The sequence below is a fragment of the Eptesicus fuscus genome, chromosome 20 (genome assembly GCF_027574615.1).
Source record: "Eptesicus fuscus isolate TK198812 chromosome 20, DD_ASM_mEF_20220401, whole genome shotgun sequence".
NCBI lineage: Eukaryota > Metazoa > Chordata > Mammalia > Chiroptera > Vespertilionidae > Eptesicus > Eptesicus fuscus.
In genome coordinates, this window is record NC_072492.1 from 3852731 (window position 1) to 3872826 (window position 20096).

The 20096-nt window shown below is 41.8% G+C and overlaps 1 protein-coding gene across 2 annotated transcripts; it reads right to left on the minus strand.

The window, feature by feature from the left end:
• Window positions 1–502: 502 nt before the first annotated feature.
• On the minus strand, window positions 503–19844 carry ZNF286A (zinc finger protein 286A). Of its 2 annotated transcripts, XM_054709612.1 has the most exons (7): window positions 19782–19844; window positions 19180–19462; window positions 18204–18292; window positions 13388–13502; window positions 11163–11255; window positions 3560–4814; window positions 503–2706 (listed from the first exon to the last, which is right to left on the minus strand). In XM_054709612.1, exons 2-6 carry the CDS (start codon window positions 19217–19219, stop codon window positions 3583–3585), a joined length of 1569 nt encoding a protein of 522 aa, XP_054565587.1. In that variant the 5' UTR covers window positions 19220–19462; window positions 19782–19844; the 3' UTR covers window positions 503–2706; window positions 3560–3582. The 2 variants fall into 2 exon arrangements, with proteins under 2 accessions (XP_054565587.1, XP_054565586.1); XM_054709611.1 differs by having other exon boundaries at window positions 503–4814.
• Between the last annotated feature and the right edge of the window lie 252 nt (window positions 19845–20096).

The window sequence follows — 20096 nt, forward strand, 5'->3', positions numbered from 1 at the left end:
AACTCATCTGAGAAAATAAAACAATTTTAATAGATAATTGAATTAGTTAACTGCCAACAATTTGAATGTTTGGTATTCTTATACCATCATTTTTATTCGTTTGGGTGACATTACACTATCTTCTTAAAAGCCAGATGTAATTTAAAATTTATACTAAATCAGGTTTTTACCCTATCTTGCCTAGTTTTAACTGTATGTTTTATATGAAATTAATTTTTCTCTCCTTTTTTCTATTACCCCTGCTGAGTGGTGCTTGTACTCAGCCCGAAGACTCTTTGACAAAAACATCCTTCCTCTGCTTTTAACGTTCTGGCAAATACGTGGGCTGTGGTGGGTATTCCCCGATCTATATCTCCAGAGGTTGTGAAACCCAGATGAACAATTAGAAATGTAATTGGTTTCCTGAATTATATGGGTATATTTCATGGTTGATTTTTCTTTATCTCTTAAAATATGATTAAATTAGGAGAACTCAAAAGCAACTTATAAAAGTTTCTGACTATAAATGTATAAACATCTTTATTGACAGTGGGCCAATAAGAGCAGTCAAATTTAGTTTATAGGTAACAAAAAAATATTTGAAAAGCAGACCGCTAAAACTTCCAAGATTTATGTCAAGGTACACACACACAGTCAGATTGAACACCAGGTATAAAAAGAACAAATACTGAAATGCAAAGGGCCAGAGTTCTCAGTAAAACAGAGCAAATCCTTTAACATCACTTAAACTGCCATTTGATTACAAACCTGAGTCTTTGGAACTACCAGATAGCTCCTCGTTAAGTGGTACCCAGAAGGGAAAAAAGCAGATTCCTCAAGGTCTAAAGGGGAGTGTGTAGGTACAGTACCAGATAGAAGCAAGAGTAGAAAGTGAAGCCCTTTCTCTATCATGAGCTGACAGCAGAATGCTTACAGTTCTTAATCAGCAAACAGAAGGGGTAGGAGACACTCATTCTTAATTCCTACTGATAGATGCTTAGCTACTTGCTATAGACTGAATGTTTGTGTCCCCTCAAAAATTCACATTGAAACCTAATCCCAAAGTGATGGTATTAGGACAGTGAAGGGCAACCTGTTGAGCTTGGTGTGTCAAACTTCGCCAAAAAACTGAGCATAACTCGGGTAGTGTGTCACTTTGAGGAAAAAAACTAACTCCAAGACTCTAGTTGCAAATGTTTCAGCCTCAGGAGCAGCAAATGTTTCATCCTCAGCATGCGGCCGCATGTCATCAGAAATGGCTACGCGTGTCAGCGCTGACACACGTGTCATAGGTTTGCCATCACTGTATTAGGAGATGGGGGCTTTTAAAAGGTAATTACATTATGATGACAGAACTCTCATGAATGGGGTCAGTAGTACCCCTATAAAAGAGGTCCCAGAGCTCCCTCTGCCCTTTCACATCAGACACCGAATCTGCCAGGGCCTTGAGCTTGGACTTCCTAGTTTCCAGAACTGTGATAATTGAATGTTGTACAGCTCAAATGAACTAAGACATCACTTCATTAATGTGTGTGTATGTGTGTGTGTACACACATCTGGAGAAAGGGAGTGGTAGAGGGAGAGAGGAGAATCTATATAATTTATTGTTCCAGGTCCTTCTCAAGGTCACATAATTCTAATCAGAGATGGCAGAATTAAAACCCAGCTTTGAAAAGCCCATGTTGACTTTATTTTGTTAGTCAAATTTTGGCCTCCAAATGATGCATTTATTTTTCACTCAAGCATTTGGCATATTGAGAAATACCATGTATTTTAGGCTTTTCAGGATATATACTCTCTGCTACAACTACTCAACTCTGCCATTATAGTATAAAATAGCCAAACAAAACATGTAAATGAATGAGTGTGGCCGTATTCAATTAAACATTCACAGTAACAGCAGATGAACTTGGTCTATGGGTGCAGGCCAGTTTGTCAATTCCTGCTTTAGATCAATATTGAATATTAAAGTGATAACAAGGGTTGAGTTCCTTTTCCTTTATGTTGCTCATCAGCTATTCTCCTACCCTGACCTCTGAGACCTTGAGCCTTCCCAATCTTCTCAACCCCTTTCAATGTGTTTTTAAAAATTCTTTACAATAATTTTTTAGCCCCATTTCTTTCATATTGTTTGATTTCCATCATTGCTGGATTTATGCTCAATCCATCCTTAATGCTCTCTACTACCACCATTTTAAAAAATTTTATTCTCCTATTCTTCTTCAATAATATAAGTAAAGTCTACAGAGAGGGAATTATAAGTCACAGGGATAATTTGGAGGGGGCAAAACATGGACTGGTGGTGCTGAATGTTCATAAAAGAATTTAGAAGGGAAGAAGAAATCTATAACTACTTTTCCCTCTACTTTAAAATCTTCTTTTCACACAATATGTAATAGAGTAACAAAAAAAACCTGACATTTGTATAGTTTTGCTAGATATTTGAGCGCTTTTGTGTTCCTTATCCCATTAGTAGTCTTTGGTCACCCATGTACGTATGTCAATATATCAATATATCATGTGATTTCATTCTGGGATACATCATATAAAGAGAATAGGAACAAAACATGTGGGTAAACATGAAGGTCAGAGAAATGGCCAACTTCTTAATAGAGGGAAGCTGTTTATCCTCAAGTGAGTCATTGTCCTGTGAGCTATTTTCCACATCTGACAGGAAAGTGTCCTTGTGTCTCACAGGTGCTTCAGTTATGTTTCTTGACTGGGATCCTAAACATAACACATTGAACCCATCAACTTTTCAGACCCTCAACATCCCAGTGGCTTTTCCTCAAAGTGACAAAGCATAGTTTACAGAAAGCAGAATGTAAAGAACAAAATATTCCTAATACTGTAATTATAGAAAACCAATGATTTATTCAATGAATGCCAAGGACAAGAAAAGAAGGACTTGTTCAAAAACTAGAGTTAAGATTTTGACCCATTCTACTTCAGGGCAACCTCCAAGGAAGTAGAAAATGAAGTTCTACACAGCAGAAAGACAATTATCTAAGTCTACAAGCAGAATTCATGTGACTCTAACTTAGAACCTGCTGTAAATAAATTCTATTTACGTTCATCAAATTTGAGAGTAGCCTTTGGGGTAGAGAAGGAATACAAAGCATATTTCAACTCTTAACCTTTAACTTTTTATAGCTAATATAAAGGAAATGACACTACCTATAAATCTGGATCTCTGTTTTTGGATTCAAAGAGGTACAACTCTGTATCTTCCTGATAATAAGGATATGAACCCTCTGCCTAACCTAATAAATGAGAACTTCCTTACAAAGAGGGAGAAACTGGATTCTACAATGATTATATTGCTACCCATTCCTAAGGATTTCTTGAACATCCATAAAAAGGTATTAGGGAGGGATTAGGGCTCAAAATATGAAGTCTCTGGCTAGTAGCTTTCATAATTATTAAATCAATGGGTGTAAGGAACATTTTGTTTATGGCTCAAAAATATGTATGTACTATGCATGTAAAATCAGATGTATACAAAATTGGTCTATAAGCAGCATTTTAAGCATCTTCCACCTAAACAATCTTGAATTTAACAGTGATAAAACCAACTTACATTTCTTTACATTTAATAATTTTTCAGGGTTGCTCTTCTGTATGAATTCTTTGATGTCTGATGAGGGATGAACTGCACTTAAAGCTTTTCCCACATTCATTACATCTATAGGGTTTCTCTCCAGTATGAGTTCTCTGGTGTTGAATAAGAGCTGATGAATGAATAAAGGCTTTTCCACATTCATTACATTTGTATGGTTTCTTTCCAATATGAATTCTTTGATGTTTAGCAAAATTTGAACTCCGGCTGAAGGTTTTCCCACATTCGTTACACTCATAGGGTTTCTCTCCAGTATGAATTCTTTGATGCTGAACAAGATGTGTGCTCTGACTAAAGGTTTTTCCACATTCACTACATTCATATGGCTTTTCTCCAGTATGAACTCTCTGATGTTTAGTCAGGGACGAGCAATGGCTAAAAGCTTTCCCACATTCCTGACATTTATAGGGTTTCTCTCCAGTATGAGTTCTTTGATGTTTGATGAGTGCTGAGGAATGAATGAAAGCTTTATCACATTCATTACATTCATAAGGCTTCACTCCAGTATGGATCAACTGATGCTGTACAAGATGTGTACTTCGATTAAATCCTTTCCCACATTCATTGCATTCATAAGGTCTCTCTCCAATGTGAATTCTCTGATGTATTGCAAGGGATGAGCTTTCTGTAAAGGCTTTCTTGCATTCACTGCACTCAAAGAGAATTCTAGTATGAGTTCTCTGATGTTTAGTTAAATTAGCTCTGTGGCTAAAAGATTTCCCACATTCATCACAGCTATAGGGTTTCTCTCCAGTATGGACTCTCTGGTGTCGAATAAGCACTGAATGGTAAGTGAATAGTTCACCACAATCATTACATTTATGAGGTTTTTTCTCTTTATAGGTTCTCTGTTTTTTCCTTAAGTTTGATTTCTGTTTCAATCTCTTTTCAAGTGTATGGAAGGCATAGGATCCTTTTGGAACTCTGTCTTGAGTGAGAAGGACAGACTTCTGACTAAAGTTTTTCCAATATACATCATGCTCATGAGCTCTTTCTTCAGGGAGTGAATTAATGTAGGTGAACATTTCTCTCAAGTGTCTCCCCTGATTTCCTTGCTGATTCTCTAATAAATTTTCACATTCAAAAGTTGTTTTCAGGTTGGTATCATAGACACGATTTCCTGTCAGTCTGTCTATTATTGCAACCTGGCACGATTCTTCTTTGGAAAAATCTTGCACTGAAGTTGAATCGTTGTTCTCAGGTCTACTCTCTGAGTCTGAAAAAAATTGAAAATGCAAATCGCCTTCATTTTCTATGCTCAATGAAAAGGCAGTTCTGTAACAGGTAAGAGTTAATGAAGGCAAAAAGCATGGCTTCAATGAATAAGTGGAATTAACTCATGAGATGATTCGCAAAGAGAGGCAAATGGAGGGAGATGAAGAGTATATGCAGAGAAAATGAACAGACCATATCCAGGAGAGTCAATGGGGGAAAGATGACTAGAAATAAAGAAGGAGGAGGGATGCAGATGAAGTAATCTATCGCTGGGTCAGCAGGAAATGTGAATACAAAATACTACCGCAGTAATAAAAATCCAGGCAGTTATCACCTTAGAGTTGAGGACAGTTACAACTTCTAAATTTTTAGTCATCTAATCCTACTCATATCCAAATATGCTTTCCATTTCCAGTTTAATATTCCCTAACAATGCTTTTATAACACACACCTGATCAAAAATCTCATATGAACTCCCAAAGATATAATGGCAAATATATAAAACTAGAGACTCAGTGCACGAAAATCATGCACTCACTGGGGGGGTCCCTCAACCTGGCCTGCACCCTCTCACAGTTTGGGACCCCTCGGGGGATGTACACCTGCCAGTTTAGGCCCTCTCCCCCTGGGGATTGGGCCTAAGCTGGCAGTCAGACATCCCTCTGGCAGCCCAGGAGCCCTCAGGGGATGTCCCGTGTGGGGAGCTGGCTTCTGGCTGAACGGCGCTCCCACTGTGGAAGCGCACTGACCACCAGGGGGCAAATCCTGCATTGAGCATCTTCCCCCTGGTGGTCAGTGCGTGTCATAGTGACAGCTCATTCCACACTTAGGGTCAATTTGCATATTATCCTTTTATTATATAGGATTATACATGAAACAAGAATATTCATTACCATACTAATACAGGTATCAAAAACTTGGTAACATAACATATCTTATATCCTACTATAGAGAACTAATTAAATAAACAATGGAGTACTATGCAACTTTTAAAAAATAAGAAAGATCTCTATATATTGCCATAGTGATCTTCAGGATACAAATGTCTATATATTTGTACCCTCCTTCTTTCTCTACACAAAAAGTAGCAAACTGCAAATTAGCATGCATAGTCTGCTACTTTTTGTGTAGAGAAAGAAGGGGAGATACAAATATATAACACTAGAGGCCTGGTGCACAAATTCGTGCACATTGAAAGGAAATTAATTAGAAGGTGGCCAGTGGGACTGGGCGAGACAGGCCGGACATGCCCTGGAGCCAACCTCCTGTGGTCCCTCCCTGGCTGGCCGCACCTGGGGCTCGAAGGCCGTATGCAGAGTGAGCGGGGTCTCTCCAGCAGGTGGGGTCCCTCAGCCTGGCCTCTGAGGATCAGGCCGAAACTGGCAGTCTGACATCCCCCGAGGGGTCCCGGAGTGTGAGAGGGCACTCTGCAAAGTTGCTGTTGCTCGGCAGCTCCTGCGTTGAGCATCTGCCCCTTGGTGGCCAGTCACTTAACCTTTTACACACACACACACACACACACACACACACACACACACACTGAGTGGCCAGATTATTATGATCTCTGAACGCATAATAATCTGGCCACTCAGTGTATATCCTATATAACAAAAGGCTAATATGCAAATTGTCCCCTCGACCAGGAGTTGAACCAGCAGGCAGGCCCGCCAACTGCCCATGTCCCCTCCCCCTGGCCAGACCCCACCCATGCACGAATTCATGCACACATATTTGGTTATATTTTCCAAAACCAAGGACAGATAGAGATAATTTAGTCTAACATTTCACAAATACATATAAAATTGTACCTATGGTAAGTACTAAGTAATAACAGCCAAGTGATGCTATGAAAGACTATAAAAAAGGGAATCTAGGGAGATAAAGGGAGAATTCCCTGAGGAACTAAAACACAGTTAAAATGAAAGTGGGGTTGGGATTCAGGTGAGTATTTCAGGTAACAGATACAAAAGCACTGAATTGAGTGCTTCAGGTAGAGGAAACAATATGTACAAAAGCCCTGAGGTGAGAGGAACATTCAAGAAAAGCACAGTGGATGAGAGCATGGACTCTGGAGTGAGAACACACGAATTTAACTCCAGCTCTGCCCTTATTAGCAGTGTGACCTGGGGCAAGTTATTTAACCTCTTTACTGCAGTTATCTGTAATATGGGGCAATAACAATATCTACTTCATGAGAAATAATAACATCTTTCTAAAGCATTAAATGAAAATATTTATAAAGCATTTAAAACTCTGACACAGCATAAGTACTACATATAAAATGTAAATTGAAATAAGGTTAATATATGTAGGTAGAGGCAGAGGTAGAGGTCTCAAAGTGTGGTCCATGGACCCTTGAAAGTATGTAAGTTCAAAACTATTTTCAAAATAATACTTACATGTTACCTTTTTCAGTGCCATGACATTTGCACTGATGTTGCAAAAGAAATAGTGGTAAAACTGCTCATGACTTAGCATGAATCAGGACAATGACTCCAAACTTACTAGTAGTTATTGTACTCTTCCCACCATGTACTCTTGGTTAAAAAACAAACCAGTTTCACTTAAAAATGTCTGAGTAGCCCCTAGCTGGTTTGGCTCAGTGGATAGAGCATCGACCTGTGGACTTAAGGGTCCTGGGTTCAATTCCAGTCAGGGCACATGCCTGGGTTGTGGGCTCGATCCCCAGGAGGGGCATGCAGGGATGCAGGGGGAAGCCGATTGATGATTCTCTCTCATCACTGATGTTTCTCTCTCTCTCTCCCTCCCTTCCTTTCTGAAATCAATAAAAAAAAAAATAAGACAATGCCTGAGTAAACAGTATTATTGTTTTTTAATCCTCATCTGAGGACATGCTTAGAGAGAGAAAGGGAGAGGGAGAGGGAGGGGGAGAGGGAGCGGGGAGAGAGAGAGAGAGAGAGAGAGAGAGAGAGAGAGAGAGAGAGAGAAGGAGAGATCAAATGCACAACCCCCCAGGTAGGTACCCTGACCAGGAATCAAACCTGCAACCTTTTGGTGCACAGGATGATGCTCAACCAAATGAGTCACTCCAGGTGGGCAACAGTAAACATTATTAACTTTTAAAAACTTCAAACCTTGAGAACATGCCTTTTTAATGTTCTGGATTAATGAAATAGGAAATATTCATAAAGCAATTCTGGTCATATCACAGTCTGATGATTGTCTTGAAGATAATCACTCATGAGATAGTGTGAGTTGTGAGCTGAACTAGCCATTTTTTTCATGGACCACATTTTTTCTTGAAAGAACAACTGACAGACAATTCATGTTACCCGTGTTGGATATTTGGCAGATATTTTCTAAAGATGAACAAAGTGAGCATGTCATGTCAAGAAAAGCAACTGACAGTGTTTGATAAAATTTGAGCTTTCAGGAAAAAATTATAATTTTGAAAAACATTTAACTATTATTGGTAGCCTGATAGCTAGTCAGGGGCCGACAGCTGATCTTCCTAATACTTAAAGGACTTTCCTGACAAGGTCAGTGGTGACATCAAAAATTGTCTAAAATATTTTTATTTATTAATTTGAGAGAGAAAGGAAGATCAATTTATTGTTCCACTTACTTACTGGCTAATTCTTGTATGTGCCCTGACGGGGGATCAAACCCACAATCTTGGTGTAACCAATGATGCTATAACCACCTGAGCTACCTGGCCAGAACTGTTATTTTTTAAATATTGTATAATGTAATGTGCCAATATTTGGAAGATCTCCATAACTCAGTGAACCAGTATTTTCCAAAATATCAATAGGTTTTTGTTTTTTTATTGATTTCTGAGACGGAGAGGGAGAGATAGAAACATTAATGATGAGGGAGAATCATTGATTAACTGCATCCTGCACACCCCTACTGGGGATCGAGCCAGCAACCGGGGTAAGTGCCCTTGACCAGAATTGAACCTGGGACCCTTCAGTCTGCAGGCTGATGCTCTATCCACTGAGCCAACCCAGCTAGGGTGAAAATATCAATAGGTTTTAATGTAAAAGTATGAAAAACCATGGATATAGTTTCAGATGCCACACTGTTAACTAATCTTTCAGAAACTACCACTTGCTCAGTTTTGGTGTAGTATCAGAACATCCACAAGTATCGGAAGAGACCATAAAATCCTCCTCCCTTTTCCAATTATATATTGGGGGTGAGGCTGGATTTTCTTTCTTTTGTTTTGAAAAAAATATTCTTTATTATTTTTTAAATCCTCACTGAGGATATGTTTTTATTGATTTGGAGAAAGAGGAAGGGAATGAGTGAGTGAGGGAGGGAGGGAGGGAGAGAGGAAGAGCAAGAGGGGGAAAGAGAGAGAGAGAGAGAGAGAGAGAGAGAGAGAGAGAGAGAGAGAGAGAGAGAGAGACAGACAGACAGACAGACAGACATAGACTGGTTGCCTCCTGTATACCTCTGACTGGGATCAAACCCACAAACTTTTTTTTGTGTGTGTGTATGGGACGATGCTCCAACCAAGCCATCCAGCCAGGGCTGGATTTTCTTCATACAGATCAACTAGACCCACACATCACCACAAACTGCATTCAGAAGCAAGTGTGACAACATAACTGTCTTCTATTAAGTCACACATTGAAAAGATTTGTAAAAATATAAAACAAGCCCTAGCTAGTTTGGCTCAGTGGATAGAGAGAGCATTGGACTGCGGACTAGAAGGTCCCGGATTTGATTCCAGTCAAGGGCACATACTTGGGTTGCAGGCTCGATTCCCAGTAGGGGGTGTGCAGGAGGCAGCCGATCAATGATACTCTCTCATCATTGATGTTTCTATCTCTCTCTCCCTCTCCCTTCCTCTCTGAAATCAATAAAAATATTAAAAAAAGTAAAACAATGCTATTCAACATTTTGTTGTTGTTGTTGCAGAAGATAGCTGTTTTTATAAAAAAACTAGAGGCTTGATGCATGAAATTCGTGCAAGAACAACTAAATGTTACAAAATGAATGTATCTCACAGTAATCCTCAGTGAAGGAAGTCAGGCACAATAGTACATACAATATGATTCTGTTTATATAAAACTAAATCAAAGCTAATCTGGGTATTAGAAGTTAGGATAAGGTTACTCTAGGAAGGAGGGCAGTGACTTAGAGGGCACAAGGGTGCTTCTAGGGGTGCTGGAAAGGTTGTTACTTGATTTGGGAGCTGTATTCAACTTGTGAAAATTCATAGACCTGTAGTTATATATCTCTCCCCCTTCCTCTCTGAAATTAATAAAAAAAATTATATCCTATATAATAAAACCCTAATATGCAAATCAACTGAACTGCGGAACGATAGGCTGCTATGACATGCACTGCCCCCCTGCCCCCGCCAGGGAGGTGATGGGGGCGGCCAGCGGGTGGCGCCAGGTCGCCAGCCAAGGCAGGTGCCAGTGGAGGGCCTTCCCCTCCAGCCCCCCTTCGCTCTGCCTGCTGGTCAGGCCTAGGGACCCTACCCTATATATTGGGAATAGTCTCTTAGATTTAAAAATTAAAACCTGGCAAGGCTACTCTAACACTGTAAAAAACAAACAGGATGATGCAGCGATGACATGCATGGACTCTGGCTTGCACATTTTGTGGTCAGCCCTGATTCTGACAATTAACGGTATGACAAAGCCAATTACTTAAGTTCTCTCTGCTTCAGTTTTTCCACCCATAAGATGGGGAAAATGGTACTACTGCCTCAGAAGGATCATGTTATGTACTACTTTATATAATCAGGGCAAAAAAAATGTAGCTGCCCATACAGCAAGATGCCTTTCACCTGTATGAAAAGTATGGTCACTGGTGCATGCAGCGTCCCGGATTGAGAGAGGGATGTCTGACTGCCGGTTTAGGCCCGACATCTCCTGAGGGTTCCCGGACTGCGAGACACCCCCCCCTGCTCCCTCCCCAGCCCCGCCCCTGTGCATGAATTTTCCCCCCTGTGGGAGGTGACTGGGTGGGCCGATCAGGGGAAGGTGCTGCCCACATCACCCCACTGCTGCCGCTGGCCTCCCTCTGTGGGAGGCGACTGGGCAGCTGATCAGGGGACGATGCCACCTGGCGCCCCCCCCACCCTCCCCATCGCACTGCTGCTGGTCGCTGCTGCCTCCTGCCCTGCCCCCATCCCCTCCCTCTGCCCGCTGGCATGCTCTTTGGCTGGCCTAGTGTGGCCTGCTCACTGGCCCCACCCCCTGCTGACTGGTTGTTCTGCCGTTCGGTCGATTTGCATATTATGCTTTTATTATATAGGATAAAGCATATAGGCACTGCTAATATAGTCTTTCTTAAGCACCGAAAAGTACCAATTCTTCACTGTCCTGAGGGGCTATTTCTGAAGACTCCCATCTATTTGACTCACCTGAATAGCTGCTTCTGGGGACTTTTCTCTCAAACATCAATATTTCCTTTCCGTTCTCCAAATTGTAGTTCTCAGGCTTGGAAACTGGAAGCCCTGCTCAAAAGAAAGAAAGAAATGGTACTTACTAGTAGCTATTGCGATGGGCTCAAACATCTATCCTATAGCATAGTGGCAAACCCCTGATCTACAAAGAGGATGGGAATTACAGGAAGATCTGGGGTGGGGGAAGATGCACCTCCACAGGAAGCTTAAAATATCTGCAGGAATCTGGGCCTGGTAAGGAGTGTATATGCACTTGAAAACACAAGTGTCTGTGCCCGTCACAAAAGAAGAGAACTTATCCTTCTTCACTGAGGAAGTTCCAGAGCGACGCTGCAGATCAATCCTTAGCTTGGGAAGAAGCTGGAGAACACGGGACCTCAGTGGCAGCACCACACGTTGTGACTGTGGTAACTAGAGAATTTGTTACTCGAGAATTTGTGGTAACTAGAGAACTAGCTACTAGAGCCCGCTTTCTTAGGGAATTTATTACATGAGGTTAGGGAGGGGCTAACATACTTCCCACATCCATACAAACACATATATGCACTTGTGCACGTGTGTGAACACACACACATGCACACAGGTACACACAGGCTCCAAACTGCCCAGAGTAACCTATTTCCCTGGCTCTAGTAGTTGTTTCATTAACCAACATGTGACTCTATTTGCTGAAACTCCTAGGATTGATGCACTACCTTTTTCCCCTTAGTTCTCTAATTGGAAGAATAATATAACCCTAGAGCTACTAAAGGCCGTCTTTGCCACATGGGGAGATCCTAAGAATAAAGCCAGTAGGGCAAAGCCACGTTATATGATTTTAAAAAGAAAAAAGAAAGAAATTCCTGGTTATATATTTGATTCCCTGAATCACGATTTTTCCCATGTGGGTTAAGGAATCCAATACCTCCACTCTACCTAAAGCCACCTCTCTTCAGTAACAGCAGCCTGCACTGCCAGGGGATGGGCTCCATCCAACACTGCTACCTGAGGAAAGTGGTGGAAACCCAATGCAGCTGGGACAAGTATTTGCCCCAGGAGTAGGGATACATATGAGGCCCATCATTATGGCTGAAGGAAGACAGAAATATTTATCAAGTCCACACTTAATCCAGGTTCACAATGCTTGGTAAGAGCAAGTCTAATCAGACAAAAAACACCCCATTTTTCCTACCTCCCATCAATATGCTAACAGATTAACTCTTTTGTAGAAAGACAGGTAAATAACCCAATTTAACTTCAAAAGCCACATTTTGAAGACATAGACGAGCAATAACATTTGGGCTTCAGTACAGAAGCAAACATATGATGTAGTATTCATATTCACCTTGATGATATTTCCAAATCATGGTGTGGGGCAATCAAGTACAAGTAAAAAGCAAAAGTCTTACTGCTGCTGAGAAAGTGCAGTTTACTAGTAGTTCTATCAAAGGACTGTTATTTAAGAAACCACAACCAATAGAGAAAGTAACTATAGAGGAGCATCAAAATCTATATACAAATACCATCCAATCTTTTTGAGTCCTGAGCTGTACATATGAAAAGCACACCTTTAAGTAGACCACAACAGCTGGGGGGGTAACATGCTGAGGAGAGACTTTAGAAATGACAAATTTCTAGAAAGTGAGGTTGTACTTTATCCCATATCAGTATCGACAAGCTGTTAATGTGGGCTTTTAGTTGAAAATTCGTAAGGCCACAAACTTCAAAGAAGAGAAATACCTGAAAAAGTAATTTGCCCTCTCTAGGGGTAAGCCCTGCACCTTAGGAGTAAGGGGAAAACTAAAACAGAACCATCTGAAAAAAAAAAAAAAATCAGGCAGGATCAACCATTACTCAATTCCAGAAGATACCCAGGAAAATGTTATCTCTTTAAAAAAACAGATTAATTTACTTAACTTACAATAAATAGGTTGTTTTTTTTAATCAATGGAAAAAACAACCTGCCCCCTAAGCTAGTGTGAATTAGGTTTCTGTCACTTGAATCCAAAAAATCCTACTACAAAACAAGCACAGGCAGTTCACCAAGAGCCTAGAACAGGAAGTGATTGTTTCTGGGTCCAACAGGAGTCACACTTTATGACTCCTGAACGGAAAAGTGAAGGCTGTGTAAGCTATTTCACTTTCAATAAAGAATGATGTCCCCGTAAGCAGACTGCAGAGTCACAATGAGAAGCCATCCTTACAAAGCGAGACCAGGTTCCTATAGTTCTCCAGCATCACGTCCCTTTGTGCAGGATCCAGCTTCCCCCACTCCTCAGGGGTAAAGTCCATGGCCACATCCTTGAACGTCACGGATGCCTAAGACAAAACATACTTTTGTTCACCATCTTTCACTTGACAGCATCCCTTTCACCCCGCAGCTGTTGGTGGCCCTGGAGCAGAGGGACTGAATACATTCTAAAGTGACAGTGAGAAATGACAAGTGTTCTAATAGTATTCAGGTTCTGAATACCATATGTAAAGTCACTGGTACCAGTTATGTGCCATGCATGCTCTGCTAGGTTCAATATGAGAACCAAAAGAAATACAACCATGGTTTCTCCACTGAGAGACTATCATTTTTCTGGGGAATAAAGAGTTAAAAATAAAACATGAACCAATGAGTTGACGATGCAGTTTGGCAAAGTAAACAAAATACAGGCCGAGGAGGGAAAAAAAGTAACTCTCCTTATGAGTCCTCAGTAAAAACTTGAAGAATCAATCTAGCCAATCAGAAGATGAGCTGAAATACAGACCTTGTGAATGGAGAAGTCATGGAATGAAAAGACTGGCAGTGAGCACCAAATCCAATTAAGCATGGAATTAATTTAAAGCAAAAAGCGTTAACTGAAAAATGATGGCAACAGACTGAGTAAGGGTACAGATAGAACTGATGTTTATGTGTAAATATCACAGAATTAAGTTTCTATAAGACAAAATAAATACAAAACTGTAAGGAGGTAAACACATATACGTATTATATGCCTTTTTATTTATTTATTTAAAGAATATGAAGTTTATTTTTATTTTTTAGAGAGGGAGGAAGGGAGAGCGAGAGCGCGAACGAGAGAGAGAGAGAGAGAGAGAGAGAGAGAGAGAGAGACGTTGATGTGCTACAGACACATCAATCCCTTGCCTCCTATATGTGCCCTGACTGCAACTAGGTATGTACCCTGACCATGAATTGAACCCGTGACCTCTGGTGCATGGGACTACACTCCAACCAAATGAGCCATACCAGACAAGGCATTACATGGCGTTTAAAATAAAACCATAGAGAATGGGAATAATATTCCAAGGTTATTGAAATAAATATATATCAAATGCTATAACTGGTTAGAAAACACCTATTTAAACATTCATGAAGCATTTGCAAAAGTAACAAAGTAAATTTAAATAAATTCCAAAGCATAAATAGAACAGAGCAATAACTGATAATTGAAAAAAACATCAGAATGTCAAAATAATAAAATGCAAAACCAAAGCCAAATCACTAAAACTGTACTCAGAGGTAATTTCATAGCTTTAAACACTTCCATTTCATTAAAAAATAATGTAAATAAATGAACAAAGCATACAGGTCAAGTCAGAGAAAGAACAACAAACTAAGAGAAATAGAAAGAATTACAGGATAAAAGCAGAAATTAAAGGGGTGAGGGAGACAAGAAAAATAGGTTAGCTGGGAGGTCTAAGTAAGGTCAGTAGGTTGTAGTACTGTATCAATGCTAGTTTCCTGAATTTGGAAAATAAGAATAAAGTGATGTAAAGTGTTAACTTTTGGAGAATATGAATGGAGGGTAAATCCTAACCCTAACCCTAGTATGTAAGAAATCTTTCTACCATTTACATTTCTTTAAGTCTTAAATTATTTCAAAATAGTTTCCAAAAACGGAAATAATCTGAAGCTTAAAAACATACAACAATCATCCTTGGAAAATAAAATAAAATAAAATGTAAATCACTAGGTAGACAAGACATTTTGAGGAAAAATGACTGAGATTTTATAGCCTGCATATCCACAGCTAAAGTGACACTCAATGAGAATTACTTCCAGACGATTAGAAGAAAAAAATCAGGACACAAGTGCAAACCAATGCACGAAAGGCAGAAAAACACATGAAAGAAACAAGGAAAGCATAGTAAATAGAACCATAAAAACCACATGGCAAGAAAAATTGAAACATACAACCATATTAATGTGAATGAGTTAATTTCCCCTTTAAAAAAAAGTAAATGTTTTTTCTATTGATTTCAGAGAGAAGGGAGAGGGAGAGACAGACAGAAACATGGACTGGCTGCCTCCTGTTCATTTTCTACTGGGGATCGAGCCCCCAACTCAGGCATGTGTCGTGACCAGGAATAGAACCAGTGACCTCCTGGTGCCTGAGACAACACTCAACTAACTGAGCCACACTGGCCGGGTGAATTAATTTCCCTTAAAAAAAAAAAGCCAAATCCTGTTTATACAATCACACTCCTATAAACACCCCAAAGTTGTGGACTGGCAATGGGAGAAATCAAAGGAAATACTACATGTCTGAATATAGTAGTGCAAGTTCAACAAAAGCATATGGAGAGATATAAATCAAACTGTTACCCTCAGTAGGGAGAAGAAGGGGACTGAATTTGAGGAGGAAGTAACATTACTTTTACATTTACATATGTCTGTGCTGTTCACCTGGTTACAACCAACCAAGAATTAAAACTTTAATACTTTAAAAAAATTGAATACACAAATACAAAACACAGTCCAGGCAAATTCTAATAAGATAGTTATAATATTAGCATCACACGACATCTAATGCAATGCAAAAAGGACAAAAGTTTTAAAAATTTTCCATAAAAGGTTTAATCTATCCGAGACTCTAACAGTCTTGAATCTAACATCAAAGTGTTCCTTTGGCACTTGTACTTAGATTTTCCTTGGCCACTATGCTGGCCAGTGAAGTTCAGGTAGCATTAATTGTATCTCTGACTCCTGGGTGGTATGTGTGTTTCCATGTGTGTGTGCAGGTATATTCCATAGGTCTGCACAAATTGGTCCAAGAATGGGCCTAATACCCGTTGAAGAGTTAACCCCTGGACTTGTGCTGGAATGACCAGGAGGGAAGCTGCCCTCTGTCTCGGGTCTTCAGGGTGGGAAGATGTGAGCACAGATTTGGTAGGGACCAGCACTAGGAAGAAAACTTTCTTGAGAGGAAAACCCATAGAGAGAAAAGAAGTCAGTGAAATGGAGGAAATAGGTTCTAATGTTATTACTTGAGCTCTATTTCTAGTTAGACCTGGATTTTCAGTTATGATAGCCAATAAATACCTTTCCCTCACACCAGTTTGAGTTGAGCTTTTATCAGCTGCAACTTAAAGCTTCTTGACTAATAGTCTTCAATACTAATGTAAGGCAGTTGAGAAACCAATTAAGACAGGCAAGTACTGTATCTAAGGACCCCAAGAAGTCACTTTTACAAACAGTACTAATGTGCAATATGGACTTTTTACACTTGGGATGGCAGTAGCAAAGAAAAAGGCGAGTTCAGGAATCTTGGGTTCGGCATGCCACACACATCATGAGGAGCTCTTTTCTCTTACCCAACTTCTTTTAATAAAATTTCAAACATACAAGAAGTTGAAAGACCAATACACAAATCACCCATATAGTACAACCACCACTCAAATTTTTTTCTTTATTTCAGAGAGGAAGGGAGAGGGATAGACAGAGATAGAAACATCAATGATGAGAGAGAATCACTGATCAGCTGCCTCTTGCACACCCCCTACTGGGATAGAGCCCACAACCTGGGCTCGTGCCCTTGACCAAAACTGAACCCGGGACCTTACATCTGCAGGCCAACACTCTATCCATTGAGCCAAACCAGGTAGGCCTGTGGTCGGCAAACTGCGGCTCGCGAGCCACATGCGGCTCTTTGACCCCTTGAGTGTGGCTCTTCCACAAGATACCATGGCCTGGGCGAGTCTATTTTGAAGAAGTGGCGTTAGAAGAAGTTTAAGTTTAAAAAATTTGGCTCTCAGCTGAAACCGGTTTGGCTCAGTGGATAGAGCGTTGGCCTGCGGACTCAAGGGTCCCAGGTTCGATTCCGGTCAAGGGCATGTACCTTGGTTGCGGGCACATCCCCAGTAGGGGGTGTGCAAGAGGCAGCTGATCGATGTTTCTCTCTCATCGATGTTTCTAACTCTATCCCTCTCTCTTCCTCTCTGTAAAAAAATCAATAAAATATAAAAAAAAAAAATTTGGCTCACGAAAGAAATTTCCATCGTTGTACTGTTGATATTTGGCTCTGTTGACTAATGAGTTTGCCGACCACTGAGCTAAGCCAATCACCACTTAAATTAAACAATTCTTAATATTTGCCCTTGTTAAGACAGATTGGAAAATTGTTTCACTTCTAAACTTGTGCATTCATCATCTTGGAGGGTTGGATATTAGCACTGTTCAAGTGCTCTTCTGAACTTCTGAGCACTTACTATTTTCATAACTCACTTCAGCACCAAAGAAAGGTGCTTTCTTAATTTCGTACGTAACAGTCATGTGTATGTTGATTCCCCTGCAGAAACATAAATTTTAAGATATGCCCCAAAGATTAAAACTGGTGGCAGAGTAAGTGGATGCTACACAGACACGCTCCCAGGACCAAACTGGAATTACAACTAAAATACAAAAGAATCTTGAATAATCAACTGAAGATTAAGATATGCCCCATATTTTCTATTAAAATAGTTTCCTAAGTTACCAAGCTCAGCAGTTAGCACAATAGGCAAAGAAGGGTAATCACGCTCCTTACCTGCCTGTTGACTGACAATAAGTGCTAGATGGAGAAGATGCCATGGGTTAGTAGAAAACATTTTCTACTGAGTCCATTAGCCACCCGAGTAGTCTTAGAATAGAACTCAGCTCTCCAGATGGGCTCTAGTAGACAAAGAAACTTGACATCAAAAAGAAGGGTGTGTGCCTGTGCTCTGAGAAATAAGGTGGACTTTCAATAATCAGTAAAGACTCACACTCACCTGGGACCGGGCTGTGAGGCGGAGAGCTGTCACTTCTCCCTTTTCTGTGCTCTTCTCTTGGGAAAAGAAAGAATCCTGGGAAGACGTAGCTAAGGGCAAGAAAGCGGTAACTGTGGGATCTAAATCTATGTTGTGATTCAGATTTACAAGACAAAAAAAATCCCTCCCCCTACGAATGATGCTCCCACAAATACTGCACCTGAAGGCAGCCCAGACAACTCCTGACCCAGGGTCATGGAGAAAGTCCAGGGATGTTGCTACCTGGACCTAGCACTCTCTAACCTAGAAATCAGAGTAAGTCAATATTTCCAAGCTTAATGTACATTAAATTAATGTAAGAAAAATAGGCTCAGTTCTCAACTTATTGAAATGTAGCTTACAATGCAAGCTTACTGAAATGTAGATCACTGGATTCCACGTCCTAATCATTGTTACTGGTTGAGTCTGAGGTGCACTCTAGAAATCTAATAAGCAGGCCATGGGTTAGTAGAAAACATTTAGAAAATTCTGACATGAGGTCACAGACAAACTTCAAGAAAGACTGGGCTAGTCAACTACTGACCTCTGTGCCTGTTTTCTACTATGCAAAACAACAGTATTTGCGCGATTGAAATAAGATTATTGTGCAACGTGAAATGACAGATGTGGGAAGATATTTTTGCCTGCCAAAAAAGCTAAATTCTCAGACTCACCGATAGTTTGGTAAAAAGAACGGGTGAGAAAAAGTAACTGAGGCTTTGCTCTTGCCTTAGCTGCTAACATTTTGAGGTGGCTTTCAAGGACCCACTGTGCACCAGCTAAGGTGGGGAGCGGGGTGCTCCCACCCCAAGCCCTCCATTCTCACTCTAGGAGCCCAGACAAAGGAGGCTGGCAGAGCTGCCTGCCTAGGGCCCCCTCCCCGGAGGCAGCGGGTTTCTTTTCAGGAGGAAGACCTGCACCCTTCCACAACACAGAACAGCATTCCAGCAACGCTCACCTCTCTTCTCGGGCATTTCGGCCAAATCTCTCTCCATCATCACCAATCGTCCCGGTTCTGAAGGTCCGGATCCCCCGTCTCCCCGCTCCTCAATTTAGACCGCTCGGCACGTCACAGCGAGAAGGCCCGTCCTCCCTCCTGCCGGCCGGCGGGGCGCTGCTGAAGGCTGCCACCAGCTCAGGTCCTGCTTCTTCCTCGGTCCCAGGATGCTGGCACCCGGCTCCCGGGGCCAGGTCCCGGAGACCGATCCTCAGATGCCTGTTCCTGCCGCTTGGCACTGTACCTGCGGGGACCGAGCAGCTTGGAGGGGACGGCGCCGGGGCTGCCGCCGGGGGACAGGCGCCGGGTTCGGGCTCTCTCGGAAGCCCGCGCCGGCCCGCGCCCCGCCCGTCGCGCCCGCCAGCACCGCGCTCGCACCCGCGTCCCCGGGAGGCGGCAGCCGCGGGAGGGACTCCGGCCGGAGCGGGAGGGGATGGGCTCATGGTCCGCCCTCGAGGCCCTTTTCACAAATGCGCGCTCCAGCCCCGGCTCGGCACAGACTGATGCCCCGGAGGCCGCCACCGAAGCCGAGCGCTGAAAAGCGGCCTCAGAACCCAACTCACCTCCCATCCGGGCTGGACAAAGGCTACGAACTTCTCGGGCCAGCTCGGAGTCGCGCATGCGTGAGGAGGGGATGGGGGCGAGGCTGGCGAGCCTCATCCAGCCAAGAACTACGGTTCCCAGAAGTCCCCGGGGCACTGCCAAACTCCGTTTCTCAGCAGGTGGGAGCACGCGTGGCGCTGTTGGGGGGCGGGGGGGGGGGGGGGGGGAGGGGGGGGAGCGGGGAGGGAGTGACGATTGCGAAGAAGCCGGCTCTTTCCTTCTCGCGAGAGTACGGGGCTGCATCAGCCACGTGAGGTCCGTCGCACCGCAGAGCG